General features: G+C 36.0%; 2 protein-coding genes across 17 annotated transcripts in view; both read right to left on the bottom strand.

Annotated features, from left to right (window-relative positions):
• ppip5k2 (diphosphoinositol pentakisphosphate kinase 2) overlaps window positions 1-14643 on the bottom strand; it is a 52098-nt gene extending 37455 nt beyond the window's left edge. For all 12 annotated transcript variants that reach the window (XM_065271601.2, XM_065271603.2, XM_065271604.2 and 9 more), the window contains exons 1-5: window positions 14300-14643; window positions 8438-8706; window positions 4733-4928; window positions 4389-4479; window positions 3839-3924 (exon numbers count right to left, since the gene is read on the bottom strand). In XM_065271601.2, the coding sequence (XP_065127673.2) occupies window positions 3839-3924; window positions 4389-4479; window positions 4733-4928; window positions 8438-8599 (535 nt within the window). In that variant the 5' untranslated portion in view covers window positions 8600-8706; window positions 14300-14643. The remainder of the gene's footprint in view (window positions 1-3838; window positions 3925-4388; window positions 4480-4732; window positions 4929-8437; window positions 8707-14299) is intronic.
• A 1949-nt stretch (window positions 14644-16592) lies between these two features.
• pam (peptidylglycine alpha-amidating monooxygenase) overlaps window positions 16593-17433 on the bottom strand; it is a 63443-nt gene continuing 62602 nt past the window's right edge. For all 5 annotated transcript variants that reach the window (XM_065240566.2, XM_065240565.1, XM_065240568.1 and 2 more), the window contains one exon: window positions 16593-17415. In XM_065240566.2, coding sequence (XP_065096638.1) covers window positions 17237-17415 — 179 coding nt within the window. In that variant the 3' untranslated portion in view covers window positions 16593-17236. The remainder of the gene's footprint in view (window positions 17416-17433) is intronic.

Here is a 17433-nt window from a genome sequence, read left to right as displayed (position 1 = left end):
AAAAGTCTTTAGATACATGAAGGATTTAATACTTTTCTATATAGTAAATAGCAGAAACAGTGTGTGTTATGTAACCTTCAATTTAATTTATAGTTTATTAGCAAGCATCTGTGCAAGTAGCACTGCTAAACCAACATGTTGTGTGTTTGTGCACGAGGAGTCAGTTGTTTTCATTCTCTTCTTCAGGTTCATGATGTGACAATGTGATGTTTATGTTACTATCTACAAAAAATAGTAAAACTAAAGCCTTGGGGAAAAATACATCTACTACTTTTTTTTGTATATTTACAATAACCCAGCCTTTCCCCTTTTCTTTTTTTTACTTGTTAAAGCTTTGAAAATTACAAAAAGAAATGTGAAGTTGACTTTACACTGGCACCCGTGTGTGGTGTTCTGCTGCTGAAGTCTAATAAGTAAACTGCAATTGTTTAACAGCGCTTGAGTAAATCATTATTGTGGTAATTTTTTGTACGTCATAGGTCAGCAAATATAAAGGTCACATGACAATGTGAATACAGCAGATGTAGCGTGTCAAAAACGTATTAACACTATAGGGTTGTGCCGATAGACGATTGTATCGTGTATCGACAATCGTCAGACATATCGCCAATAGCAGACTTTAATGATGATAGTTGCCGATGGTTATTATGATTATCATTATAGTGTTACATTAACATGTGCATTTTCCTCGCATGAGATGGTTTGTGGGTTTCACTTTGCGCGAGAGAGCTTGTAACGCATGTGGATTTCTTCTCGCACGCACCTAAACTTAATGATTGGACTCTTGCTCAGACCTGAATGTGCACGGCATGGACTCCTTCTGTATTGCGCATGATTCCGACTCTTCCTCACACATAAGCTTGTAATACGTGCGGCTTTTACTTGTACTAGAGAGGTTGTTAGTAAGAGTTAAAACCAACAAGTGTGTTGTTCCCGCTCCCTGGCACGCGGAAAATTTTAGAGCGCCTGGGCTTTTCCGCAATCAGTTTTAAGAAGATTGCGCTAATGAGAGTGTTGCCCTTGCTTCTTTTTTGTCCATCAATCAAGTGACTTGTCATAAATAAGTAAAACATGAACAAATAAATAAATAAGTAAACTACTGCCTCACCCCCCGATACTATCGTGTATCAGCGATCTCACAGGTTAAAGATAAAGACAACTCAAAATGGGGCATTTCGCGCAACACTATTATACTACATGCATATATCCACTGATCGTACACATTTTATTGAGGGTTGAAAACTAGGTACTTTATTAAAGGGGGGTCTAAAGCTATTGTATGCATTCTGTTAACAGTGTTAAAGAGTTGTATTCCTTATGCTAAACATAGGCAGTTACAAAAAAGCAGTATGGAGCATTTCTGTGCCGAATGCACTTCGCCAGGGTTCATACAAGTTTTGGAAAGTTTTTTCGAACATGACAGATTCATATGTAACAATCTAGCTTTATTTGTTTATGGGCAATTTCACTTCTGGAAACAGTGGAAGTCCTTATATAGGCACCTTATCCAGAAAAGTGCATGAACACAGTCAGCAACCAAGAGCTGACATAAAATCTACCTCACCAGAGAAGTGCGTTTTTGTTTGTGAGGGAAATTTAAGCTTGTTTAGCTTCCTAATGAGATTATGAAAACAATGGATATAGTTTGTTTATCCGGGGTAGCAGAGGAGTTGTGGAAGTATGTTTGTTAAAAGCTGGATTTTGTTGAAATGGCTCGGCCCCAATTGGGTCACGAGTTTCAGAAGGAAAGTACAACTGCATTAAATGTTTTGTTGGCAATCAGTAAGTGCATATAATGTAAACGATATGTAGGGAATAAGAAGTTGTCCAGAGATAGTGGGATAATGTTTTGTGTGTGTTGGCTGCTAGTGACTCGCTCCACCCACGATACGCCTCCAGTAACTCGTTTATTTTTTTTTTAGAAAAATACAGTACTGTGCAAAAGTCTTAGGCCACCATCACCAGCTTGCTGTTGTTTAAGCAAAGTTTTAAAGTCCATTCATATTTATTTTTCACTCTTCTTTAAGATACAAACAGAAAATACAGGAAATATGTACAAAAAATTAAAAACAAAACCATTTCAGAACTAAATATCTTCTTCAGGCATCGGTCAGTATTTTTGATGAGACTGAAGTCCTGAAGTCATTTGATTAGAATTAGAAATTCGGATTTAATTTAATTTAAGTTTAAGAGACCCTGCAGCTGCCTGCTATTGCTCAAGTGGAAGGGGAGTTTACCCTAAATACTTCACACGTCAGCTTTTACTTTTATACTGTTTTTAATACTACATACACATTTTCTGTATTTACTGGTTGTATTCTAATAAAGAAACTGAGAAATAATTATATATGATCACTATAACATTGCAAAAACAACACATCTAATGGTAGCATGGTGGCCTAAGACTTTTGCACAGTACTGTAACAGTACAGCCGATCTTTCTTTTATAAATCTGATAAAACTTAAGACTCTTCAGAAATATGAAGCATGCAATAGAGCTGAAGATCTTTGCCCGAACCCGACGGAACCCGTCGGGACCCGACGGGCTCGGGCGGGTTCGGGCTTCCTTTCTAACATTTTACACGGGCTCGGGGCGGGCTCGGGCTTGCGCTCCGGCTTTGTGAGGTAAATGAGCGTTCAAGTTCAATCAGTAGCGCAGGATCGCGCTGAATTCATTTACAGTGGATTGGATTTAATGATTTTCCTCATCAAAAACATGTAGCCTAATCTTGGTGAGTAGGTTTTTCAATGTATAACTAAATATGAATCGAGTCTTAAATACATAATTTAGACAGAGGATATAGACTAATGTTGGCAGTAATGGAGAGAAGTGCCGACGCAAATCCCGCGGAGCCTTTCTCTTAATTTCGTTATTGCCAAATACCCATCTTAATTCAGAATGTATTATCTTAATTTAATTCGTTAAGAAATAATAATTGTATTGGCATATTTATAGTGTATTGCATAAGCCTATTTAGAATGAGATGTTACAATGTTACAGATGACTTATTTTATTTCTTTGTTTCAACTTCCAAGTGGCGTGTAGATTATTAGTCATGAATAAATAATGTTAAAACCTGTGTAAATTTCTCATTCTTGACAAAAGCTGTGTGTGTGCGCACATTTAAATAATGTCGGCCTGTAAACGGGTTCGGGCTTTTAAATAGCTGTCAATCTAAATGTACGTTCGGGTTCGGGCTGCATTCTGTCGGGCTCCGGACATTTCGGGCCTAACTTTTAAGGCCCGATTACAGCTCTAGCATGCAATACTACTCAAGATAGGTAGTCAAGATTAACATGAGATTAGCAGAAAATGTGTGTGTTATGTGACCTTTAAATGGCGTGCATACAGCCACAGTGTGATTTTTTTTTTTTAAACATGGTTTCTGTCCGCCCAAATGCACTAATTTTCTGCCACGTGATTGGCTGATGTGTAGATATTACTCATGGTATTTGAAACTACATGCACTATGTTTTGAATACTGATTTGAATGGCAGATTCATGGATGCATGGCACATCTTGTCCTGTGAAATTGTTTAGGTGAACTCTATTTACAATAGCATGACACAGGCTGCAAAACAACAAAAACAGGCTTAAACAAATCAAATACTGTTAGATTTTTTTATTCACATGGAACTAAAACATTTTCTATGCAGACTGAATATTAAATTTGTCAAATTATTATTTTATTATAACGTTATGTCATCATATGAACTCATCCTCATGTCTCAGAACATAAAACTTAATAAATGCGTATCCCAGAGGAATTTAAACACACTATCTGTTTCTTTCATCAGGTTAAGTTACATTCTGTTATTGTGAGATTTATGGACAAACCTTCTGGTCTTGCAGGGTCTCTGTTCAGAACAGCATAGCGTGGGAGCTGTATACCTTCAGCCTTGAGGATTCCATACACCCTTCTCCTAAAACATGCAACACACAAAAGGCATTCATATCACATAAAGAGCTAAAACTAATTATGTACAGCGTTCAAAGGGTTGTTTTAATATGCCACCATTCAAGCTGCATAACCAGGAGTGTCACTTGAGACGAGAGACAAAAACATTAATTTAATCAGGATTTTTACTGAGTCTCTGCTTCAGAGAAGAGCACAGGCCATTAAAGTGAGCTTTAATGTTATCATGCAGCTGCAATGCTGGTAGAATTAAATTATGGGTGAGGTTTAAAGTGCATTAACAACATGGCTGTAATGCAGGAGTCAAGACCATCAAACTGAAAATTACAAACACTGACTTTCTGTCAGCTCCTTTACTTTTTATGTAAATATACTGTACTTTCAGTTTTGTAATTGTCTTATTTGTGATAGCCACATTTAAAGATTGGACTTTTTCCCTGAGGTTACCCCTGCAGAAGAGACTGAGCTCACCTGTCCTGTATAAAGTACTGCAGGTCCAGATCATTGATGACAAATGGATTCCTCAGCTTTTCATAAGCGACAGCTTTATCCAGTGGGAATCCTGTCAGATCAAAGTGTATATATAATGAACGTGCAATAAATAAGGACAAATAAAGTGATCTATTTCTTCTTGTGGAGTCCATGCCAGCTTGACATGCAAATAGACATAGCAAAGTTTGACTCTTTTAAACAAGGTCACATATAATTCCTCATTTCAAACAATTCCATGAATTTACTTCCTTAAACAGTGCAGAACATGTATTTTATGTGTTTTTCAGGTAAAAAAAAAGAGATGTAAACAGGATGCCGCTAACCTTTAGAGTGAAAGGAAATGAGACAATCACAGAGTGGCCACTTCTCCACCGGCTGATTCAGAATGACTTCCTCCTCAAACGTAACCACTGTGATGTATTTAAACAGACACAGTCGCTCCAGGATCTCCTTCATAGGTTTGGAGTTGGACTTCTTAGACATGGCACAGATACCCACCACAATCTGTCTCTCTGGAGGCTGGAAAAAGGAGAATACAATGATCTCAAACTGATGCTGGCCAATGTGCAGTAGCTTAAAAAAGATCAATAAGCCAATATTCATTATATGACTGTAACTGGAATAAAATTTGGCAAATAGCTTAAATAACATAAAATGTGCCTCTTTTCCAATATTTATGGCGCTGACAACACAAACTCTTTTAACATAGCTAATAGACTTGTTTAGTGTAAAAGTGTTACAGTTTATAGCGTAAAATCAATATTCTGAAATATTATAAATTTTTCATGTATTTTACCATCTTCAATTAAATCAGTGCTGACATACAACAAAATTTGTGACTAAAAAAATTAGAAAAGTTTTATTGGCTCACTGTTACAGTAATGTGACTATGTCCTAGGCTGATGCACTCTGGTGAATGCACATTGGCCGCTACCCGAAGCTAGTTATTATGGTTTATAAAGTATTAAATATGTTATATATTTAATATGTTAAATATATTAATTGCATTGTTTTCCCTTATAAGGCCTTTGGTGTTAACCCCCTGGTGCCGTGTGGATTAATTCTGTGAATGATGGATGCACTTTTTGGGATTGAAAGTCATGGACTTCATTTTCTACCAATATAAAGCTTGGAAGAGCCAGGGCCCGGTTCCCCAAAACGTTCTTATCGCTAAGTAGTTCTTAACCTATTCCTTAACCTCTCTCTTAACTCTATGGCATGATTCCCAAAACGTTCGTACCATAAGTATATCTTCTGTAAGTCACACTTTCGTAAGGTTGGTCTGGACCATTCGTAAGCTCTCTCTTAGCGTTGTTTGAGCGCAAAACGCTATCGTCGCAGTCTTTAGAAATCAGCGCAGCGCAGTGCAAGTCAAACTATGGTATGCTGACAATGATTTTATGTTATGGACATTTTTAAGACTTGTAATAAAATATGTTTGCAATGGATACGGGACTATTTATGCAGTTGACTTTATTTGGTATCAGAACTAATGAATCAAAGACGGCGCCGGTGTTTGTTCCTCATTGAAGTCTGTTCCCTCTATGTTTATAGCGTTTTCATCACGTTACATTAATAATTTATTTAGAAAGATTAAAGATTTCAATTGGTTATACTAAAAAGCAATAATATCATGTATTCTATTAAACAATTTATTAAATATTTCATATGTGACAGTTTTATGTCTTTTAACATAGCCTGTCTTTTTCTTTTCTTTTTTTATCTACTGTTTGTTTTAAAACGGTTATGTTTCCAAACATAATAAATATATATTATACATATAATATGATTCATACTGTAAAAATAAATGACTTACAATCAAGAACAGTCAAGATACATTACATAAATGCACACATATACATCTCAGTAGCCATTAAAACTTTCAATGTATATAAATAATAAACGTATAATGTGATAAAAATGCTATAAAAACACTACACTAAAGGGAAACATGGGGGAAACAGACTTCCACACAACACCGGCCGCGTAACTGTTAAGTCCATGCCAATTTATTTATTCGTCAACCCTTAAACCTTTTGACATTTTGCCTGACGAGGCTAAATAAAAAAATCGCCATCCAAGACAACTCATTATGGAGCTGCTAGATCTTCTCAGACCATATTCTCTACCTAGGTTGCTTTTTATTGAAAACATTAATGGTAAGCAATAGCCTACCACATTAAACAGAAATACTGCAATCAATTCTGATTGTTAAGTACCTTAACAGTCGTATAAAAGTGTATTACATATTTTTTTAAAGTCAAAACCCATGTCAAGAAGCGGCACAAGTGGCACAACGGGATAAGGAGGGTGGATAAAGAGCGAGGGATACCCGGTTCGTCTACCCGTATTACTGACAATTTGATCATTTAATTAATAGTCTATATTTTACGGATAACTTAAACTATGTTAAAATAAATGTGACTGGAATAATTTGAGTAATGTTCCATTTGTATATAACGTGTTGTCTTTCTTAACGTCGTAATGCACCTTCGTGTGAAGTGGTCTGAGTGATCGATCGCAAATAATTCAGCACCTTCACTTGGGACAGCGCCATTGTACGTCGTTCTTAGAGGCAGCGTGTTAAGAAGCTTCTTAAGAGACACTTCGGGGAACACACTTAGGAACATCAACAACTTTGGTAAGATATATCTTTTTGAGTCTTCTTAGCACGCTAAGAGTGAACGTTATCGGGGAACCGGGCCCAGGACATTACCTAAGATGACTCAAATTGTGTTCAGCTAAAAGATGATGGACATATGCATCTCGGATGGCTTAAGGAGGAGTAAATCATGAGGTAATTTTCATTTTTTGCTGAACTATCACTTTAAACATAGCCAAAGCTAAAGGGATTTGCAATGTGTATTCCAACAAATTGTTAAAAAATACAATATTTTGTACACTGTATAGCACACAATTATGAATCTGCTTGTGTAGCAGCTTTTAATTTGTACATGGTTTGGAAGTTAACACGGGGAATATCATTTTGGGATTTTTTATTTAATTAAATCAAAGTAATTACCAACTGATTAATTAATAGCCCTACATTTGTGTTGTTTGAAGTTTGAAAATTGTCTGATTACATCATTTATCATTGAATGGAATTCTGTAATTTTTCTCTTTCAATTTTTTTATTTTCAGAGACAGAAATGGTGGTTTAAAAGACATAAGGATATAAAATAAGGATAAGCATAGTTAAACTGTGAACCATTAACCAATGGTAAAAAAATATTGACAGATGAATACAGTAAATGGTTAATAAAAAGTACGTTTTAAGTAGTTTATCAAGCTACTTTTCAAAAGTTTGATGCATGGTTTAAAAATATGCTACCCAAGTTGCGTTTTTACAAGAAAAAACACTGAAGTCACATCTAAGTTGCATTTTATTATTACATTCATAAATAACATTTACAAACATTAAACATATGTAGTTGCCCTCACTTTACAATAAATCCTTTAAATTTAATGGAATCCAGAGTAGATAGATTTTGTAGAAACTATATTTATTTAAACGAAACTGAAACCAGTGTTGGACTCTATCATCCTCGACATCCTGCGATATTAAGTTAGCCCTGCTAGTACTGATATATTGTGTGTGATACATTGTGTGTGATATATTGTGTGTGCATTCTTTATATTCTTTTCTGTTCTGCAGGTGCGCAATGTGACAATGTGTGAAATCTCATATTTTGGTATTTATTTGTGGTATTTTAATAATTTCTGAAATAATTAGATTCTTTAACATTCAAATTTTGTAGGTTAACAAACAATCGTTGTTGTCAGGGGGAAAAATCTGAACATCTACAATGAGAAATGTTAAAAAAGATCAATTCTTGTGTGAACTATTATTTTAAATTCCACAGTCAGAGATAGACTATAAAAGAATGAAAAACTAAATTATGGCTAACATTATAAGTGGACACTTTTTTCATAATTTCAGCAGAATTTTAATAGTCCACTGTGGGTTAGCAAGACAATAGGCATTAATCTGTTATCAGATTAAATAAGATGCTGAAGATCTCACATACCGAATCATATTCATCATCATCATCATCCTCATCTTCTTCTTCCACATTCTCGTAGAGGCAGTCATAGCCTAGGACTCTGCCAGGGTCAAGTAGTTCATCTCCCTCTCCATCCTCACCGCCCACAAAAAAGCGTGGATGGTCAGTGTCGTCATTTACAGACATGTTTACTTAAGAGCCGTCAATCGCTCAGAGGTCATAGCTGAAGGTTAGAGCTGGTACGATCCAGCCTCACGCCCGTCCTCCTGCTCCTCACAACCACTCATGTTTCCCTATAAAACAAACACAACAGCATAACAGTACGTTTAAAGTGTAATTTTTCAGCAACACAATACTATTAGGAGGGAAAAGTATTTGCTGAATTACACAAATTATTATTTCTAACAAAGGGCTGAAGAAGACTCAGAGACTCAGAGAGTGAGCTCTAATGCTGTGTACACACCAAACGTGAATTACGCGTTCCTTGCTGTAGATTACTTGCAGGATTTAACTTCAAGTATTTTCAACTTGCGCGAATACGCGTTTGAGGTGAATAGCACTTTTTCACAGCCGCCCAATTCACATTGCGTGAGCTCGTACTTATTGCATTGACTTTGTATGTAGTCTACTCGTGCAAAATGTTGAATTTGCGTTTGGTGTGTACCCAACATAAAAGTTTGGATCTTTAAAAGCAAGAAGTAAATCAAGGAAAGCTTTAAGCAAGCTGTTTCAAGGGGTTAAAATGAGCAGATTACTTCCTCAACTTAATGAGTTACACAGATAAATGAATCAGAACTTAACAGCCTAAAAAGCAACAAATCACCTTTTAAAAATAGCCACTGGCACATACGGAAACCAAACATGTTGCAGTCACATATGGTGCAACACTACCTAAGTTAAGACAAATATTTGAATATATTTGTTTGATTGTTTGACTGTAGCTTGCTGCAGACTGTGAACGAGTAGTGTAACTTATAAACCAACCACAAAACACAATAAAACTGAATTTACAAAAACTGCATATTTTTGTGTTACAGAGGATAGTACTGATTTTGACAGATACACATCTAATAGACAGGTATTAATGGTCTGCTGTTAGATCAGTTAAGGTCCTATTTTATCATTTCTTTTTAATGAAAATAAAGTAGTGTCTAGTTCAGTATGGAGTGCCATATAGGGATGCACCGATATACCGGCCGATCATGCTTGCCATGCTTCTCAATGAATTGCAGTGAAATGCTGCTACATCCAAAAGCCAGGGGGCGCTCTCTTGAAGAGACTCAATATGCGCTGTAGACGAAGAACAATAGACACGCAGCTATGATGACCAGGGGGGCAGGGTTTCATATTTTATTGAAGCTTCCCTGGGTTCCGCCATTGATTAGCCGACCCCCATCTGCTGTTACCATTCCATTGACTCCCATTCATTTTGGCGTCACTTTGACAGCGAATAACTTTACATCTGATGCGTTTAAAGACTCCATTTGTCCATTAATTATTTCTAAAGAAAAACGAAAATGTATAATGTGCTCCATTACCATGTATCTTACGTTATGGCCCAGTAGAAGCAGTTTTTGTAAAAATAGGCTAACGATTGCGTCATAACCTGCGACTTTCTGTCGCACAGTAGAGAAATTACCGTATGAACAGGAGAAGAAGCTCGGAGGCAATCTTTAACTGATTATGAGGTAATCGGGTGAACGTGGAGGCATAAAGTCAAGGGAGATTATTAATCAAAATAGTTACAAACATTTGTTCCTGTTCACGCTCACCGTCTCTGCAAGATTCGGTGGGTGATTCAGATTTCTCTTGGCACGGCTATTAGAAGACTTACAATTGTCAGACAGGTTGCTCACGTGAGATCTACGTCATTAAGCTTAGTTTGAGTCTGCGCAGTACGCTCGACCCCCAGGAAGTGCGTGCTTCTAATTGACTTCACTTGTCTCCGTTGAATCCAATGGGGTCGCTGTGTCCATTTCTTTTACATTCTATGATGATGACACGCAGCTCCAGGAAATGGCTTAAGGATATATTTATACTGCTGTTCTTTAAACCTTTTCATGATAATAAAGAATATGTATAATGATTATGTTTGGCGAGTGTTGCTTTTTCAAATGCATGTTATAAACGACTCAAACTATCAGTGATTTCAGATGGATGAGGACTTACTGATCAAAAACCATAGTACATGAAATAGCTGTGAATAATATCGGCTGTGCGATTAAGAATAGTTATCGGCGACATATTATTTCAGCATTTATCGGTGCACGCCTAGTGCCAAAGTGATCAGTGTTTGGCTCCCTGATTTTGTCCTTGTAAATGTTTCTTGTATCCACCTGTTTTTTGACGTAAATAGGGGCACCGCCATCTTTGAGCTTTCTTGTTTATGACTTCCAGTGAGCCACTAAAACTAATGATATTTTATTGCAAAGGACACAAGTGTGCCCTTTTGACTGGTTGTTTAATGTTTATTATGAAAAAACAACCTAATTTGTGGAGTTTGGGGTTGCCATAATAGCTAATACAAACGCAGTAAATCTCTACAAAACATTTGTTTTAACCATTATCCATGCACAAGAACTGAATGTGTATGTTGCGCACATGCACTCATGATCTGTAATTACATATCCATTAGGGCTGTGACCAGGGCTGGACTGGAACAAAAATTTGGCCCTTGCATTCTGGCCCAAACCGACCCACCCTACATACACGGCAAAAAATGATTTTCAAGAAAAAAAATTCATAGTATTTTTGTCTTGTTTTCAGTAAAAATATCTAAAAATTCTTAAATTAAGATGCTTGATCTTGATGAACAAAATGACCCAAGATAATAAGTCTAGTTTTTAGACCAAAAATATCAAATTTAAGTGATTTTGTGCATAAAACAAGCAAAAAGATCTGCCAGATTGACAGATTAGTTTTATGCACAAAAGCACTTAAATTTAAAAATTGTAGTCTAAAAACTAGACTTTTTTTCGTGGGTCATTTTTCTCATCAAGACAAAGCATCTTATTTTAAGAATTTTTAGATATTTTTACTGAAAACAAGACAAAAATACTAAGATTTTTTTTTTCTTGAAAAACTTTTTTTGCAGTGTATAATTACAAATACCACCCATCTTTGCACGCCTTTAAATATGTATAGCAATAGCAACTTCAATTTCATAAAAGCACTAAACCCAATTAATAGCAGGTAGAAAAGAGTGAGAGTTGACACAACAAACACTTCTAGAATGTGTTATTTATTAATGGAATAAAACTGTATAATCCACACTTATGAAACAAGCTTCATGCAATATTCACTACATTCACTGAACTTAACTAGTGTTATTACAGTAATAGAGATTTTTTTAATTATCTGTCAAGTGTGTTGTTATATACAATAAACATATATTTTTCTATAAGCAGATCTCCTGGATTGTTTGATTTTGCTTGAAGAGAAATGATACGTTTTGAAAAAAAAAATCTACGAATCAGATACACTCGTAGTGACAGAGCAAAGAGTGCAATTATTTTATTGCAGCTTTATCACCATAATTTTGTGTTTTTGACTCAGTTTTATCAAGGGGGATATATCTAAACTTGTGTTTTGTAAGCAGCTCTGCTTACCGCAGGAACTACACTCACTTCTCCCTCGTCTCTCTCCCTCTCCTCACTGACACTTTGCGTGCTGGTGCTGCCAGTGCCACCACCGCCGCCACCATCATCATCATCAGCAGCACCAGCAGCGACGCGAATTATGCCCTGCTGCCGCAGAAAACAATTGTGTTTTTTAACACATTTTGCAGCGTCTGCCTGAAGAGCCTGCTTCTTTTTGTCACGCAGTTTTTCTGCGCCTCCCTTACATTTTTTCTCCATCTCTCTCTCTCTATTTTGACACGTGAACTGACCGACGATGCACACTCGCTTGCACAGAGATCAAAGCGGTGATTGGGCCAGCTTAATGTCATTCAAAAAGAAAAAAAAAGGGGCTGCTGCTTAATTGTGAGTGGGCCGGTCTATCTAGGAAAAAAAGGACGATGACTGGGCTGGTCAGTCATTGGGCCAGCTTAATGTCGTTTAAAAAAAATAACCAATGGGCTGCTGCTTAAAAACTTAACTCAACACTTAACAGTTTTTTTCAACGGAGTTTCAAAGGACTCTAAATGATCCCAAACGAGGCATAAGGGTCTTATCTAGCAAAACGATTGTCATTTTTGACAATAAAAATAACAAATATACACTTTTAAAGCACAACTTCTCGTTTGAATCCAGTCGTGATGCGCCAAAGTGATCCCACGCAATACGTCATGACGTCAAGAGGTCACAGAGGACGAACGCGAAAAGTGTTGAGTTAAGTATTAAATGTTGGGCTCTATTAAAGTTCATTAAAAGGAGACAAATCCTGCAAAGTTTTCCTCAAAAAACATAATTTCTTCTCGACTGAACAAAGAAAGACATCAACATTTTGGATGACATGGTGGTGAGTAAATTATTTGAATTTTCCTTTTAGAAAATGGAATATTCCTTTAAGGAGTGGAATGACTTTGCTGTGGTGTATCATTGAACTTTTATGCACCTCTGTTGTCTGTAAACATGCCGTTTGTTGCTGTATAGCTGATTAAGGATCAGTCTGTATATACTGTAGGGCTGTATTCTAGTTCTGATTGTTGATACTCATTTCCTATGCAAAGGTGGAAGAAAAACCTAACTGTGGGTGTTTACACTGAGGTCCTAAAGGACAAGCCTTCAAAGGGTCAGAAAGGTGAGATGAAGGTGAAAGAGGGACATATATTTCTTACTTACTTTAAGAAAACTTTACTTATATTATAAGGATACAAATGGCATCATTTGTATCCTTTTGTATTTGTATATATATAGCAGGGGTCTCCAACCTTTTTGTGAGCAAGGGCTACCACTATGGATAAAATCTGGGGAGCTACTTTTTTGATAGTCTACTCAAAACTTTTTTGTTTTACTTGATTTTATTTTATTTAACTTGTGTTTCATCATTGTTTGAAATGTTAACATGTATAAAAAAAGCAAAGCTCATAAATATATAAATATAAAAATTAATATAAATATATTTATATTCATATAAATAAAAATATTAAAATTGAGGCTATTAATAAAATGTGATTTGACGGGCAACTCCGACTTCATGCAGACAACCTGGTGCCAGTGGGCACCATGTTGTAGACTGATACAGCAAACTTTGTCTTTTGGTCTCACTGCACTTTTTCGGCTTTAAATGTGCTACAAAACTTTCAACCTTTGTAGCAGCACCAGTGTTACGTGCAAATGAAAAGTTAACAAACAGTCCTGGTTTACAGATTTTTTTCTATGCATTTGCTTTTTTGTTGTTTTTTGGAACAAACAAGTTTGAAGTTAAATGTTTGTTTCTTTAAAGGTTGAGGCAGCCCCTGAGCATCTGTCATTGACACAACCTGTCACAACACAACACCTCATAAACAAAACACAACATTATTCTTCAGACACAACTGCCACAAAGCAAACATATACCATTACACAAAAACCTTGTCAATACATGCACTTTGAGAAAAAAAGCAGTCTAACATAATATATATTATTATGTGATAGCTGCTGAAAAAGGCAGATCTGAACATTTACTGTCAACATAACGTCCATTTACACCCAGTTTAAAGCATTAACCAAATGTCATTCATTAACAACAGCTATGGTAATAGTTTGAGGTTAAACTTTCTGGTAAAGAATTGCTCGTCAATGTTTTAGTAGAAGTTCAAGCAAAAGTAGATAATGTGAAACTTCTGATCTGTCTCTTTAAGCAACTTATGACACTTCCTGCACAAAATCTGATAAAAAACCGCACGTGCTTGAGGTCAAGAGGTGTTTAACGACATAAAAATAAAATACTATATGTTCTTACCTGCTGTACATTAGACCTCGTGTTTTTGCTGAAGTTGATGTAACTTAAATGTTAAAACTGTGAGTTGTTGTCTTAGCTGTCCACGCACAGACACACAGAAAGAGAGGGAGAGTGATTTGAGTTAGCTTTAGCACAGAGGCTAACAGCAGTCAAAACATCATCATCAGCAGCATCTTCATCATCATCCGTCAGCTAACGGAAACTCACACATCATCTCATGCTAATTTCTGCAGAAATCTTTCATTGCTGATGTCGCTAATAGACTGGAGTATTTGTGTAATACTCGTATGTGCTCTCTATCCGACTTCTCTTCAGCTTTAGCTTTAAAAAACCAAAAACAGCAAATGAAGGGGCGGGGTGTCTTCAATGACGTCACGGGGTACGCGGACCAATGGTGGAGGCCCAGGAGACTGTCAACATCACGGTTTAACCTTCCTTGAGTGTTGAATTTAAGGATACTGGCTTAAATTATTTTAGTTTTTTAGTTTGAATGTTTTATGAGAATACACATTTAACTTGACTTGACATGCAATTACTTAAAAGACACATCTCTATTTTTTTTCATACACCTACTGCATTAATGCAAAGTTTTCCTTACCGATTTATTTGTAGGGCATATTAACATATTTATTATTTGTCTTTTTATGTATTCAAAGGCTCATTTCAACTATTCTTTACATTTTATGACCCTAGTACAAGTTATAGCATTAAATATTACGTCACTTGACTTCTAAAACTTTATCTAAAAGGAGTTTGGAGCGCTTTATGACGTTACCTTACTTTGATCCACCTAAAAGTCACGTCAACTTTTCATTGACTGGACTACAGTCATTTTCTTATGCACTTTCACAAAACCCCTCGTTTCCCTGGATTTTCTAACCTCAATCGATAGTTCATTCATTACACCTGCAGAGGGAGCCATTATCCAAATATTCGCTCATTACCTGTGTTTCATTGGCATTTCTTATTCTTACCTCTGCACACCATTATTTTGATTGAGAATTTTTGTTTTTTTACATTTTTTATGCCAAACAGCCATTTTAATATGTGGTTTTATATTGTTACAGATAAGGACTTTTAGAAGATGCTTTTAAATGTCATATGTTAAAGATGCATTGTGTAACTTTAAGAAGGATCTCTTGATCAAAATTCAATGTATTTACATACAACTGTATTCTTATTACAAAATGACTGTATTGTTTTTATAACTGTCGAATGAACTGTTTTTAAAGGGATAGTTCACCCAAGAATTCTGTCATCATTCACTCACTCTCATGTTGTTACAAACTCGCATCAATTTCTTTGTTCTGATAAACACGAAGGAAGATATTTTGAGAAATGTTTGTAACCCGTTTGTGGACCCCATTTACTATAGTAGGAAAAAAGAATACTATGTAAGTGAATGGGGTCCACGAACGGTTTGGTTACAAACATTTCTCAAAATATCTTCCTTTGTGTTCATCAGAACACAGAAATTTATACAGGTTTGTAACAATATGAGAGTGAGTGAATGATGACAGAATTTTAATTTTTGGGTGAACTATCTCTTTAAAGCCATACACTGCAGGTTCCCTTATATGGAAGTTGCCATTTTGTGCCGTCATGTTTCTACATTAGGGGTGTCCTGATGGCTGGTGTCCTGCAGAGTTTAGCTAAAACTTTCCTCGACACACCTGCCTGAATTTTTTCTAGTATGCCTAGTAAGACCTTGATTATTTTTGGAGCAAAACTGCAGGCACACCTGCCCTCTAGGAGCAGGATTGGACACCCCTGCCCTGAATGGACAAACTGTTCTATAAATCATGTTTTGTTACTATGTTGTCTCAGAATATTCAATTCAATTTTATTTATATAGCGCTTTTCATAATTGTTTAATTGTTTGAAAGCAGCTTTACATTAATAAAAGCAGGAGAAAAATCGGTGGACAACAGCGACTGAGACTAAACTGTACTAGCGAGCGTAGTAATAGTGTAACATATAGAAGAGAGATCTAAGTTAAGCCAATGTCAGCTGACTCCCTAGGGGTTGAAAAAATCAGTAGGAAAAGGAAGAAAAAACCATGGGTAGAGAGCCAGACATAACTGATTCTTTAGAGGATATACTATAAATTAGATAAAATTTTATGGGAATCAACACATTTAAAATAATAATAATAATATATATAAATATAATCAAAATAAAAAAATCTATTATATTGTAAATTAACAAACACGCAGGAATACAGTTGTTTTTCATGTTAACATGTAACCTAAATATTATGCCTAGAAAACTACAAACAACCGAACAAAAGAGGTAATGCTTTGCAAACACTTTATTACACAAATAACATTGTTACTGAAAATAGTTTTCTTGCAATAAAACCTCAGTATATCACAACAAATATCAGACACCTCACATTAGCTTTAAAACGTAGTAAATACAGCCTTAAATATGTCATATTTTTTCTCTTTTTGTAGAATGCAGCAAAACAGAACTTAAATCACAGGTGACAATAGCAGCTCGTAAATATGTGGCACATTTGTAGTAATATATACGTAGGTGCTGCGGAAGGCGAAATACAGAGTCCAAAAAGGCACAACCGTACAGAAAATGTTATGAAACAAATGCCTGGATCGATTATATACCGTGTTGCTATTAGTCTGATAAATTATCTGATAAAATCAACAAACAGTTCATCGTTAAAACAAAATAAATAATCTACATTTACGCTTTTGTTAAAAATAAATGTCTTTATACTCAAAACGACCAGTGCTTCCTATTTCGTCTACGTGGTCTCTTAAAATCATAAGTTAAAGTGGCAGTCGTGGGTCTCGGGAAACATTTTTACACAAACAATGAAATGTATCGGCAGCTGATACAAACTATTACATACATGATTAAAATACATCCTGACGGCGCTATGAGGAACACTGCTCAGCTTTCACCGGGAGATAGTTGTTAGGACAATGGCATAGGGGGAGGCGGGGCCGAGTACTCTTCATTCTCTGAGTCCGTACCGTCTTCATCGTCTTTCTCCAGGTCGCTTCCTTCAGTGCTGAGCCTGTCGAAGCCATGGCGAGTGTAGCCTTTATGGGTGGCGAAGAAATTCCCAAGATTCAATGAACCTGCAGCTTTACCTGTGTGTGTGTGAGAGA

This window comes from Paramisgurnus dabryanus, chromosome 10 (genome assembly GCF_030506205.2).
Source record: "Paramisgurnus dabryanus chromosome 10, PD_genome_1.1, whole genome shotgun sequence".
NCBI classification, from domain to species: Eukaryota; Metazoa; Chordata; class Actinopteri; order Cypriniformes; family Cobitidae; genus Paramisgurnus; species Paramisgurnus dabryanus.
Note: the sequence above shows the minus strand (reverse complement) of the source record. Positions and strands in the feature narration are given on the sequence as shown.